This window comes from Gopherus evgoodei, chromosome 6 (assembly GCF_007399415.2).
Source record: "Gopherus evgoodei ecotype Sinaloan lineage chromosome 6, rGopEvg1_v1.p, whole genome shotgun sequence".
NCBI classification, from domain to species: domain Eukaryota; kingdom Metazoa; phylum Chordata; order Testudines; family Testudinidae; genus Gopherus; species Gopherus evgoodei.
Window position 1 is genome coordinate 94,128,945 of NC_044327.1, and position 13,328 is coordinate 94,142,272.

Below are 13,328 nucleotides of genomic sequence, written 5' to 3' on the forward strand. Positions count from 1 at the left end.
GAGCAACTTTTGGCCATTTTACATTTGGTTGCTTTCCCCCCCGGCCGCCCCATATTCTTTTTTGTGTCTCCTCAAAGGCCTAGTGTTGTGGTGACTTTTTCTCTGACCATAGCCCTAGAGTCGACCAGAAGTTTTACTAGCCACTACCATTGTTTATTTTATATGTAGCAGTATAGTAGGCGCATTGTGACTAGTTTAATTTTGACCAAAATATGAACTGGAATCCCGGTATATAGTGGGAGGGGGGAAAAACAGGCAAAAGGCAGGGAATGTTGCTTTGGTGGAGTAGCATTTATTTCTATAGAAAGTGAATTGTATAGGCCTCAGATTGTGATAGTTAAAGTGTTTTTTTTGTTTTTTAATATTGGTAAGTATCATTGGAAGGTTTCAAAGAACAAGCGTATCTGAAGGCAAGATTTGAAAGATTAGAAAGCATTGACTGGTGCACAGGCAGTGAAAGGCTGCTCCAACCACTCCAATCATAAGGAGAAGCATGGAAGACAGAAACACAAAGCTCTCTTTTCCATCTGCCCTCTGGCTTAAGTATGCTGCCTTTGCAATGCACCCAAATCTGGCAGTTTTGGAACTAGTTCTGATGCCTGTGTGTCAGACATTGCTTATTATCACAGAGTACACAGTATGGCACAATGTCCAGTGTTGCTCAGGTGGAATAAAATCCTACAGTCCTTATTTAATCCTGGCTCAGGCAAAACTCCCATTGCACTCAAGGACTGAGTAAGGCCTACATGATTTACATGCTTGTTGCTGTTCTAAATTTAAAAACAAAAAAAAAACAAAAAAAAATTTACCTATACTCAGGCTCTGAGTGTACTGGCAGCCATTTAAAAACAAAACCACAGTTCAATCAACCAGCTATTTGTTCTATCAAGCAGCAGCTCATAATCAAATATTAATAATTGTGTGACTGGGTGCTCCACTTACTGCTAGTTTGATGCCTCCTCCTACCTGCTCTGCAGATTAGTTCATCAGGTCGACACCCCATTATGGAGTTACATGCCATGACTCCATCTCTCTCTTTGTTCCTCAGTCCCTCTCTCAGTCCAGAAACCACATCATCCTCTTTATGACTCAGCCCTCTGGCCAGGTCACTCAGCGTTCCCTCTCTCCAAGGTATATCAGTCTTTCCTTCAGCAGCCCTAGGCAGTCTTCCCATTTACCGCCTCAGGTGCCAGTCCTTCAGTGGTTGGTAGGGGAACTTGGGCCCACCCTCTACTCAGGTTCCAGCCCAGGGACCCCTACCAACACACAGCCAAGGTCTGTTCAGTCCCCAACCTTGCTGCTTACTCCCTGGCCTGCTTCCTATTCTTCTGGTTCCTCCTCCTCCTCCTCCTTTCCCTCTGGCTGTACCAGCTCCTTCCTCTCCTCAGGGGGTAACTGCAGACTAGGTCCCCAAAGCCTCCTCCCACTCTCAGTTCCCTGGCTTTATAGGAGCCCTGCCTGCCCCTGCACAGATGAGCTTCCCCTAATTAGGGCTTTCCTCTCAGCCTTCAGTGTAATAGGCAAATTGGCCTATCTGGCCTCTGTTACCCCTTTAGGACAAGTGTGTGGTGGAAACCATATCATACTCTGCCACAGCCAATGCCTCAATCCCTTACCAATCCTAAAAGCCCAGTGAAACAAATCGACCTTACAGAATGTCCTGAAAATCAAAAGGCTATTTCAGATCAATCTGGGAGGGCACTATAGAGACCTAGAGCCCTTGTGGAAAAGGTCTCCTGTTTCATAGTGAGGGGGATCTACCATCAGTGCCTTCACTGGTCACAGCTCTGGTAGTCTATAAAGGAGAGAGAGGCAGTCTTTCTAGAAGGCTAGTCACAGGTTATTTAGAGCTTTATCAGTCAATATTAAAGTGTTTCTAATGCTACTTCCGTAATTACCTAAGCATAAGATTTCACACTATCGCAAGCCAGCAATATGTTGGTCACTAAGCCTGTCCATCCTGGCTTGGTGCAAGCACCTGGGAGTCAGAAAAATCTTAATTCTAATTGCATCACTGAGACTAGCTTGCTGTATGGCCTTGGGCAAGTCAATTACAGACCCCTTTGTACCTCACCTTCTCCGTCTGTAAAAAGATCTAATGATACTTACATCCACCTTCATAAGCACTGAGATCTATAGCTGAAAATTGCTATTCAAGTGCAAAATTAAAAAACCCCATAATGTATGCAATAACCAGCAAATAAACTAGTTGAACAGTGCGCTAGTCTTGCCAGGATGCTGTTGGGAGCATGCTGTTGTAATTCTTTGTAGAGAGGTACACCATTTGAGGAAAACGGCCAAGAAAGATCCAGAAACAAACAAGTAGAATTTCCAACATTTATCCATGAACCACTCAGTTTAATTAATTCCCTAGCTACAATTAAGAATGTATACCATATAGGAACAATCAAGGGGGAATCTTGAGTCAGCATGAATTTGAACCTCTGTAACATTTGACTGAAATATTTTATTCCAAGCACAATAGTGAGGCACAGGTGTTTGCTTCTAATATTTTATATGCATTTCACAGACTTACTATAGCACCTCCCATCTAAACATCTCAAAGCAATTTTCAAGCATTAATAAATTAAGCCTTGCAACACCCCTACGTAAAAAGATAAGTATTGTATCCCTGTTATGTGGATGAGAAAAATGAGGCACTGAGCATTTAAATTACTTACTGAAGGTCACAAAGCAAGTCTGTGAGAAATGAAAGTACACCCAGTCTCCTAAACCCCTTAAGTATATGGCCATCTTACCCATCCCTGAGCATGTTTAAGTTAGTGTCTTAAGCAGCCAAATGACCACAACATATCTTCAGGAGTGGGGTTACTTTCTGATCACAAGAGCCTGAAGGCTGAGGTGAAATTAAATTTGGCTAAAAGGAATAGTAGTCTAATACTTTTAAAGAAATCTTGGTAAAATAATGAATGTTCCCCTTTAAAAAATCTATGAAAAATTGCTAGTCTAGACACCTAGCGCAGTAAAATAGAAGTGTAATGAAAAGTATAAGATTAAACACTTCAGTGGGCATGTTCTACATGGAATACTAGATTCAATCTGAATTTCTGACCATGAGGCTGTTAAAAACAGTAGGAAAGTGCAAGTATCAAGAGTCTGGATCAACCCTTTAAAATATTGATCCAATTTGATTTAAACCTACAATCTTTTCTTCCAGACTCTCTCTCAAAAAATGAAATACTTCTATCATTTATACTTGACTACAGTTTTATAAACTCAAAGTTAAATACAAGAAGCACATCTTATTTTTAAAACACTCCCTGTCCACTTGCCATTCCCCTACTTGAATATAAAGATTTGTACTTGATTTAAAAATAAATTAACCTTATTTAATGAAACCATACGGCACATTGTTCAGGACATGATCTGGGCCCCATGCTGAGGCAGCACTTTATTTCTCACATGAACAAGATTTTTTCTCCCTTCACCCTTCAGAGGAGAGCAATGCAGTCTCCTCACAAGGAAGCAAAAGCACCCAGAGTAGAAAACAGCGGTCAGCTGGAATGGGAAGAGTTGGAGTTAAACCCGCCAGAAAATGTACCATAAATAGGCAACTTTCAAAACCAATATGGGAAGATTCTTATTGACATAGGGCAGGATTTTCAAGAGTGCTTAAGTGACACAGGAAAACAAATTGGATTTGTGCTCTGAAGCCACCCAGAGCCAGATTTCCAAAGCTATTTAGCCCCTGGAAGATGCAGATAGGTGCCTGATGGGATTTACAAAGTGCCTGCACAAGTGAAGTGCCTAACTCCTACATACTCCTGATACTTTTGAAAAATCACACTCTCAATGAATTGATATTATTTATTGTTAGCACTAAAGAACTTGGGTGAAATTCTGACCCTATTTAAGTAAATGGGAGTATTGCCATTGACTTTAATGGAACAAAGTTTTTACCTCTTTTGTTTAAAAGGAAAAGCATCCTTGGTGGAACTATTAGAGACAAGTAACCTCCCAACCAGCCTCTCGGGATCACTTAGCACTCTGAGGTCTTGTCTACGCTAGAGAATGTTGGTGTGTTAAACACTGTTTAAGCCTCCCACCTCCATTCCTGTAATACACTCTCCGGTTCTAGCCCTCAAGTTCAGTTACCAGCCATTCAATTCTCTGGTGTAGATGCGGCCTGAAGGCACAAAAAGGAGCACTTCAGAAAGTTGAGCAATCTACCATGCTAGCCAGCCAGCATAAAGGTAACAATTTTTCACTAAAATCAGACTGGGTTAGGCGAGAGAGTTTTCAAGACACATATAAGTAAAAAAAACCTTAGGACTTATTTATTTACAAAAAGAGCAACATAATAGTAGCAGCATTTGACATTTCTTTACTGTACTATTTAATAATTGCTTTATTAACACACAAGTATACATAACCCACACAGAATAATTTTACTTCTTTATTATCAGAAACACCTAGTATTAGGAGAAGGGAAATTATTAGTGACAATTTTTATTACAGTAGTGCCAAGTTTCCAGTCAGATCTGGGAGCTTTTTGTGCTAGATATTGTGCAAAAAGTAAAACATGGGCTCTGCACCTTAGAGATCTAGAGAAGAGGCAAAGGATCCACTAATGATTAATGAAAAGAACTGTGCATAACTACCAACCTGTCTCCAGTGCTCCACCACCAGGTTGTTTTGTTTAAATAGTGGAGTTATGAATCTGTTAACTGGCAATTTTTCAGCAGTTCATGAAAAATAGTTGTTTGGATCACAGAATGAATGTAGATATATGAACCTTTTATCTTAACTCAGCAGTTCAAAGCCAAATTCATTAGTCACTGACTAAAAGCCCGGTGACCTGAGAGTTATGAATTAGTTGTCCCAAATCTAGTTTGTAGTGGACAGTTCTCCATATCCTGAAAACCACTCTCAATTGGCACCATTGAGCTGGAAGTCTCATTAGTGACTGAAAGGGCTGAATGGATGATAAGACTAAGCTATGATCTTACTGCTGCCAATGGCAGTCCTTTCAGGTCAGGTGTGAGGCACATCAACCAATCCATGTGAGAAAGATTGTACTACTGCCAGGGTGATACTTATTTTGTGATCAAAAGACTTTAGCACTAAACTGACACTCTGAAACAATATACAATCAAAACAGGCCAAATATTCTCAGAAATAATCACACGATAAAGATTTCTATAGCAGATAACAAGCAAACAGCTAGAGTTCATTTTTACAAGGCACTATCATCCTGCAGTAGGCCCAATAGTCACAAAATAGTCAAACTTTATTGGGACAAAGCTCTTTTTCACCTTCTTAGATTGTAGAATTGATCATTTCAGAACAGTCCATGAGAAATAGTTGATAACATTTCTGAATTGTAGAATACCATTACAAATACAACTGATAAAGTATAAAGGAGTAAAATGGTTTCCCTCTCAGATGAGGCCAGTGCCTTACTGGGTCGTGTTTTATACCGAATGTAAAAGATGCACTGGGGGAAAAGGCAGCCGACATCTCAAGACCAGCTTATTCAATTGTTGAATATGGAATGCAATAAAGGAAAAAAACGTACACTGACGTGCTCAGATACCCTGCAGATGAGAGCCATCTAAGTATGATAGATAGATGCCTAGAGCAGCACGAGCTATGCAGAAAACATGATGACAAGCCTCCTTGTTGTTGGATTTGAAATAGGATATAAATTCTATATGCAAAGGAGCTCTTGATAAGTTTGGAATGAAAGATTTGTGGCTGAGGGGATGCTTATCTCACACAAAACTACATTTAAATAATGCTTTACTTTTCATTTTCAATATATAATAAACATTAGATGGAGGTTGACTCAGCTTTTTTCACATTATTTTACACAATAATCGAATAATCGCCATCTGAAGATAAATTGACTGTAAGACTAAGGCCTGGTCTACACTAGATATTAAGTTGGCATAACTAAATTGCTCAGAGGTGTGAAAAACCATCCACTGAATGGCATAGGTAAGCTGACCTAAGTCTCCATCTCACAGCGCTAGGTCTGCAGAAGAATTCTTCCATCAACCTAGCTACTCAGGTAGGTGGATTACCTCTGCCGACGGAAGAATTCCTCCGATCAGTGTAAGTAGTTTTTACACTGAAGCATTACAGCAGCGCAGCTTCAGTGGCACACCTGTGCTGCTGAAGAGTTAAGTGTAGACAAGCCTTTAATGTAAAACAAATGACATATGGCTATGAATTTCACCTATCCATTCTCCATATTTGGGGGAAGAACACTACATCTTTCTCAAATAAGCACCTGCTGATTTTAATGGGAGTTTTACCAGAGTGAAGATTGGAGGATCAGACCCACTAGGTCCAATTCATCACTGTTACTTTTGTGTCACTCCCATTTTAACCTGGTTGAAAATGCAATGAAATTAATAGTCGCATTAAAATAAAGCTGGAGGAGCAACATGTGGTGAATCAGGTCCAGCATATTACCCAACTTGCTTGTAATAGTGCAGATATTTAAAAATGGTTCATAGTTTATACTGCTGAAACCCAATTTCCAGGCTAACAGCTACAAAAGACACCTACGATTTCATCATCTTTTTTAAAGAAAGTCTTGCAAAATAAGAATGGGTTAGCTATAATCTTATTTCATTATAAGATGAACAAACAAAAACAAACCAGATACGTCAGGTCTAAAATCCAAGAAGAAGATAGCTTCTCCAAGAGGCAAGAACTACCTGTTTTTAATTATTATTTAGATGAATGGAAAAAATGAAGCCATTCTGAAGAGAACAACATATATGTGAGCAATTTTTTTTACCAACCAAAATTGCCTTTGCTTATCATTTTCTGCTTAGGTAAAAAGTACTGGAATTCAAACCTTTAAGTTCTGCAATGGATAAACACAACACATTTTTGCACAAAGGATGAAATTTTGAATTCACGAGTTCTTCCATGAAAAGTGACTATATCCATGGAATTGTGGGATCTAGGATTTTCTTTCCCCTTCCCCAGTAAAGGTTTTGCAGGGAAAATTATTTCCTTCGTAACATCTGTGTAACCCTATTTACCTCAATTGATTTACACAGAGTTAAATGCATAGCCTTTTAATTGAAACTTCAAAAAAACCCCAAAATCGTGAAACAGAATCCAGCTCACTTTTTCTTAGTTATGTCACCCCTGCAAAAATGTTAGTCACTACTGTTCACAGATTATTCTTAACAAACATTCAGATTTGTTGGATAAAAAGATGCCATTTTTACAATCTCTTTTCAGAGTGGAAAAAGCCCAAAAGTTAAACTATGATTTGCCAACACTTTCAGCTATGGCCAATGTTGATTCAGATTAAACTGTATTTAAAATATTTATCTAAATATTATTAAACATGTTGTTCTTGAAAATATATACTTCACTCACTTTCAGCTAGTTTACCTAGACTGATGATAACAAATGCAATGTCACATGGCAGCGCAGCATGCCACCCTGCTATGAAGGAGACACTGGTCATCTAGTACAGGCTGTGCATGTTGAATAGTTGATGCACACGATCCTTGGGGAGCAGGCCATGAATTGTATTACTAAGCAGCAGCCTTATAAATACAATCCACCTACTGCAGAGGCACTGTTCTTGGATGAGGCTAATTCTCTGGTGGTAGGCTTTTGGGGAAGGGAAAATGGAGTAATAAAATATGCTTTCTAGGAAAAATCCCGCAGTACAAGAGAATATGCTGAATTATGGAACACACACTCCAACTAGCTAGTAAAACTGCTAGTCTGCTGTTGCAAAAATTTTCAATTTTTCTTAGATATTGTTCTTAGACAACCATAGGCAATCTTTTATGAATTTCTGCCACATTATAGAGCTGTGCAATTTCAGAATACTAGCAAGAAAAACAACCAATAGGAATCAAAATAAATGCTGACATCTGAAACATGAAGCCACGTGTGAAAACCATTTGACTTCTCACAAGATATAGTATAAAAGCTAATTTTCTAAATGCTATGTATATTACTGGCATGCACTTTCCAAATCAAAGCAACCTCCTGAGAAAAAGCAGATCAACTAAGAATGTTCCTTTCAAATATATATAAACAAAAACGTCCCTCTAAAATACTTAATTTTATTAGTGAAATGGTACCAAAGATAACAAGTATACAAACAATCTTTGCTCTATGCTACTTACACATAAATAAGACAGCTGTTGTTGCAAGACCTGATCCTTCACAGTCTTTCTATAAGCATACAGATTTGTCATTCTTTTATTGGAATAAGCTGTTCACCAGCCAACTGCATGTGGCTTAAACATCACAAAAATGACCATCTATACTTTACACGGTAAAGCATTTTCTATAATTTTAATGGTACACAGTGGCAAGACACTTCAAATCCTAACAAAAATAAAGAGTGATTAAGCAGCTGCACAAACTGGGTTTCATTACTTATAAAGTGGGCAACTTTTCATTCCCCATAAAACACTTAGGCTTCTGTAAGTATTAACTTTAAAAAGGAAAATCAATTTGAAAGTAACTAATATGCTACTTGGCTTTTAAAATTGATAGAAATAACTCTTCCCATGAGGTAAGGCAATTAAGTCTTTTGATTGTATTACACTGTATTAAAAATAGGTCTACTTCATTTTAGTATTAAACAAGTTTTAAAGGTCTGACTTTTAGGAAATCTTACAATGATGAGATTACTTCAGAGCACAAGTCATACTTCTACTTGACAAAATATTTGCAGTGTGTCATTCTCTCAAGTTACATGCTTTCTCCCCAAAGAATGGATCCAATAAGGACATAGAATCTCTACCATATAACTCTAATGTAAATTCAACTACTATTCTTTTCAAACAAACTTTGCACACAATTCCTTTCACATCACACAACCAACATTAGAGAAGATGATTGAGAGGTAATGATTAAGGCCATTCAATGTACAGAAAAAGGTTAAAGAGCTCCCTTTGATTTTGGTAAAATCAGAGCATGCTCTGTATTCAGTTACCATACTTCATAGTACGATGGTCCCCAAACTGCACTTTTGCATTCATTTATAAATTTCTTCTTAAAAATGGAGTTTCAATCTTGTACCAAGTGAACCCAGCACAGCTTTTCTGACAAATCACTCACATTCTTGTCTACTGGTATGGTGTTGGTAGAACAGCCATCGAGATTATGTAAAATGTAATTCAAAATTAATAGCATATATAAAGTTCCAGAAAATATACCACATTTTAAGAAGGCACTAAAGCTTTAGCTTGTGCTCCCATATACTATTTTGAAAACAGGGGTATTGATTTTCATAATGACACCTGTACCATATGCAGCGGAACAGACCCACTGCAATATGGCTCAAAACAAAACCAGAAGATCTGAAACCACTATACAGATGTGCTCACTTTTGAGGGTAGGGGAGGGGGAAGAAACCCAGTAGGCTGAACTATTATGTACAATATGGTGGTTGTTCCTTCTATAAAAAGGACAGTAGCATGCCTTGTTCAACTACTATTAAAAGAAATACTCATTTTAGGGATAGTAATAAGAAAATGACTTTAAATAAGAAAAAATGAATCCAAGCAGTGAGCAAATGAAAACTTAATAGTCAGTGGGCATTTAACGCAATAACGGCAAAACTATGTACTAAAGTAAAAACCCTTTTTTCCATAGCTGTCATTTACAAGGAAAAGTGTGTATTTTTGCACCATTTCCAAGCACATTATCAAAACAGTACACATTGAAATGTAAAAAAAACCACAAGGAAAAACAATACAAAATTCATTAACCAGAAATATTTTAACAACTTCCAATGCATACCTTCAGCTTATACAGGTCTACATCTTTCAACTTCCACTTATTTGAAACAGTTCTTGGCAAAAGTTAACATAAATCATTTTACAAATAAGTACAGCCATCATGGAAATGCATGGATTCTCACAGATGAATAGTTCTGATGGCATTTGCCTTGTCATGGCATATATTACTGGTCCATGGTCTTTCTTGCTTTCTAGCAAGAAGACAACAAAGCTATCACAAGGATTGGAAGAGCTACTAGTACATATCAACCTGTTCAGTAGATTGCTTTGATGTTTTCTTCCTCTTTCAGGGAAATAAAAAGCTTTGGATTCATCCCACAGTTGAGTCAGAGGTCCATTCGTTACTTTATACCTCTTCTATTTTAACTGAGAGGTTTTCTTCATTTGGTTGACAGTTCCCATTCTGTTGTAGTCTGACTTCATCTATCCTTTGCGTTTCTTTGTTGTCTCCTGCCTTGTTAATTTCTGAATTTGGATCCTCTTTAGTGTGATCTTTGTCCTACCAAGAATGTTAAAAAGTTATATTTTTATAACAACAATATTCCTTATTATGCCAAGATTTCCAGAAGTAACTGGTGATTTTGGATGTTTACATTTCTGGATACCCAACGTGAGACAGCTTAGAGGCCCAGTTTTAAGAGTGTGAGTGCTCAACAGCCTCTGAAAATCTGTCCCATTTAAGGGTGTCTGAAGCTGGGCACCCAAAAAACACCAATCGCTTCTGGAAATATTTACCTTAAGAATTACATTTTGCTATATAAAATTATTCAAAAGTGAAATAAAACAGAACAACAGTACTAGGGATATATCACTAACAGCTTCATAATTAAGACTTTGCGGAGTTTCCATTTAAACCAGAACTAGCTCTCTCAATTTCTAATCTTAATGGTTAAATATTTTACCAAAATTTCTGTTCGGACATCCACTACATTTTTGTGATAGCTCTTGGATAAAATAATTATTGAAGTCTGTAGAGGAAGCAATTAAAAATCAGCCACTTTTTAAATTGGTCACTTGCAGTCTCACTTTTTCACTTCTATAGTTAAATAGCCACAATTACAACTCTCTCAAGGAGAGGCTACTTTTGAAATGTTAAAATCAAAAGATCACAAAGTAATCAGTCCGAACACTTGATTTTTGCTAATAATATCCATATACTTCTGTTCCCTGACCCACTTACTAAACCTGCTCCTCCAGCTTTGCTCCTTGTAGAGTTCTCTAGCCAGCCTTTGACCCTGGGGAACCAGGAGGCAGCACTGTGGAAGGGAAGTACAAAGTAGACACATAGTTCTGCAACTGAGCTGCCTTTTTTTGGATGGCTACAGGCAGCCAAACCACTCCACGTTTCTTTACTCTATCCCACTCATTTCTCTCCACCTACCCACTCAAGCACCTGAAGAGCTGGGAAGGTTCAAGTAGGGAGACCTAATTGAATGGATCTGCCAAAGTCACTTTCTTTTGGAACACTTGTCTCTTGCTGGTAGGAACTATACTTAAGTGTCCAAACTTGCAAAGAATGAAGACAGAAAGGACAGATTTTGCCAAGAATCAATCAAACTCTACTGTTTAGTCACTTTCCTGTTCATCACTTGTTCACAAGTTCTTACCTTCAGTGTAGTAGTGGTTTTGTCAGACTTCTCCTTCCCATCTCTTTCTTTGCTACTTTTTTTGTTGGATGTGGACTGCTCTCTCTCTTTTCTTTCATTATTTGAATCCCTTTCTTTCTCTCTCTTTTTGTCCTTCTTATTTCTGCTTAAGAAAATTTTTAGACATTCAGTAATCGAGTAAACGAATTGAATACTAAGAAAGCTGTAATTCTTACAATCAACCCTTCATTTTCAGTACTGAACTGTAACACTAATGTGTATGTAAGAGACTGTAATTCCGCAACTTATTTTTAAAAGTATATTTTCTGAATCATCCGGATAGCAGACTTCTAAGAGACCCTGAGGATGTACAGGTGGGGGAATTTACTGAAAGGACAAATCTCTTCATGCCAAATAATAGTGATCAGAAGTATTTCTAACTTAACACAAATATGACTAAAAAAATCCAAAGTCCATATGTACCGTATGTGCAAACATGCAAAACTTATTAAGTACAGTAACTCCTCACTTAACGTTGTAGTTATATTCCTGAAAAATGCTACTTTAAGCGAAACGATGTTAAGCGAATCCAATTTCCCCATGAGAATTAATGTAAATCGGGGTGGAAGGAGGGGGGGGTTAGATTCCAGGGAATTTTTTTTCGCTAGACAAAAGACTATACACACACACATACATACACGGTATAAAAAAGCTTTAAACAAACAATTTAATACTGTACACAGCAACGATGATTGTGAAGCTTGGTTGAGATGGAGTCAAGAGGGTGAAACGCCTTACTGCTAAATGATGAACTAGCACTTGGCTGAGCCCTCAAGGGTTAACACAATTGATAGCCTGCTGGCCAGATGCAGTGCAGAGAACTTAGGGGAGTTGATAGTGGGGCTGCCAGTCCACCTGGTTCCAAGCCCCCACCAGCTAGGTCCAGTGGCTGCTCTTCCTGCAAGCAGTAGACAAAGCAGGTGGCTGCCAAACAATGTTATAAGGGAGAATTGTACAACTTTAAACGAGCATATTCTCTAATTTATCAGCAATGAAACAACGTTAACTGTGATGTTAAGTGAGAAGTTACTGTACTGTATAGTATATTTATATCCATTAAGAAAAGAAAAGAAAAGAAAAGAAAAGAAAAGAAAAGAAAAGAAAAGAAAAGAAAAGAAAAGAAAAGAAAAAGGTAATTTATCTGACACTCCCAAGTCACTCACATTGATCTGGAAATAACTGCTCACACACATAAGGTTTTTCATCATTTGCTCTTTTGTTTAATAGCTATCAGATTTTGGGAAAGTAAATTCACAATCTTTTTCTTAAGAACAACTGACTGAAGCAGTTCAATGGTTTGCAGATAGCAACTGCAGTTTGATTCCTTTAATCTCCAATTAGATCTAGAATTACTACCAAAACATTAAATTGCCACCCAGTCCCGCATCTGTGAGACTTTCCAAAACAATGGGTAAAAGAGAGATGAGATTAAATATTTGTAAAAATGCAAAACGCTGTCTATTTTCTTACTCAAAAGAGCTGAAGAGTTTAATTTTCAAAAATTTACAAAGAGGGGAGCAAACTGACACAGGACAGCAGTACAGAGCAATAAGGATCTTTGATTGGTTTGTAGGTAGAGAATGCAAAGCGCTTCAAAATAATAATTTTGTGAGACTTGAATCACTTTGACCAAATGAAATTATCTGCAGTGACAGAAGTGTAATAAAAGAGACTTAGGAAGGGGTGATAAACTGATGAGAACAGTGTTTCCAAACATGTTTTTTCCATATTCCCAGATTCACCATCTAGGATTCTGTTTTGGACAAAGAGGGCTGATCTTGTCATTGTCATTTACATACAAGACTGGTAGAAAGCTTCTTACATATACTGAAAAACAAACAAAAAAAAAACCTGCCCAGAAGAATCCAAATCTCCTCAACAATTTTTTTTGCATGATATTGGTACTGATACTGGGAAGCTG

General features: G+C 37.8%; 1 protein-coding gene across 1 annotated transcript in view; it reads right to left on the reverse strand.

Moving 5' to 3' along the window:
• Positions 1 to 4,276: 4,276 nt before the first annotated feature.
• Positions 4,277 to 13,328, reverse strand: part of SREK1 (splicing regulatory glutamic acid and lysine rich protein 1) — a 55,188-nt gene continuing 46,136 nt past the window's right edge. Inside the window, 2 exon segments of the mRNA XM_030565998.1 lie at positions 4,277 to 10,260; positions 11,369 to 11,510. Coding sequence (XP_030421858.1) covers positions 10,108 to 10,260; positions 11,369 to 11,510 — 295 coding nt within the window. The 3' untranslated portion in view covers positions 4,277 to 10,107.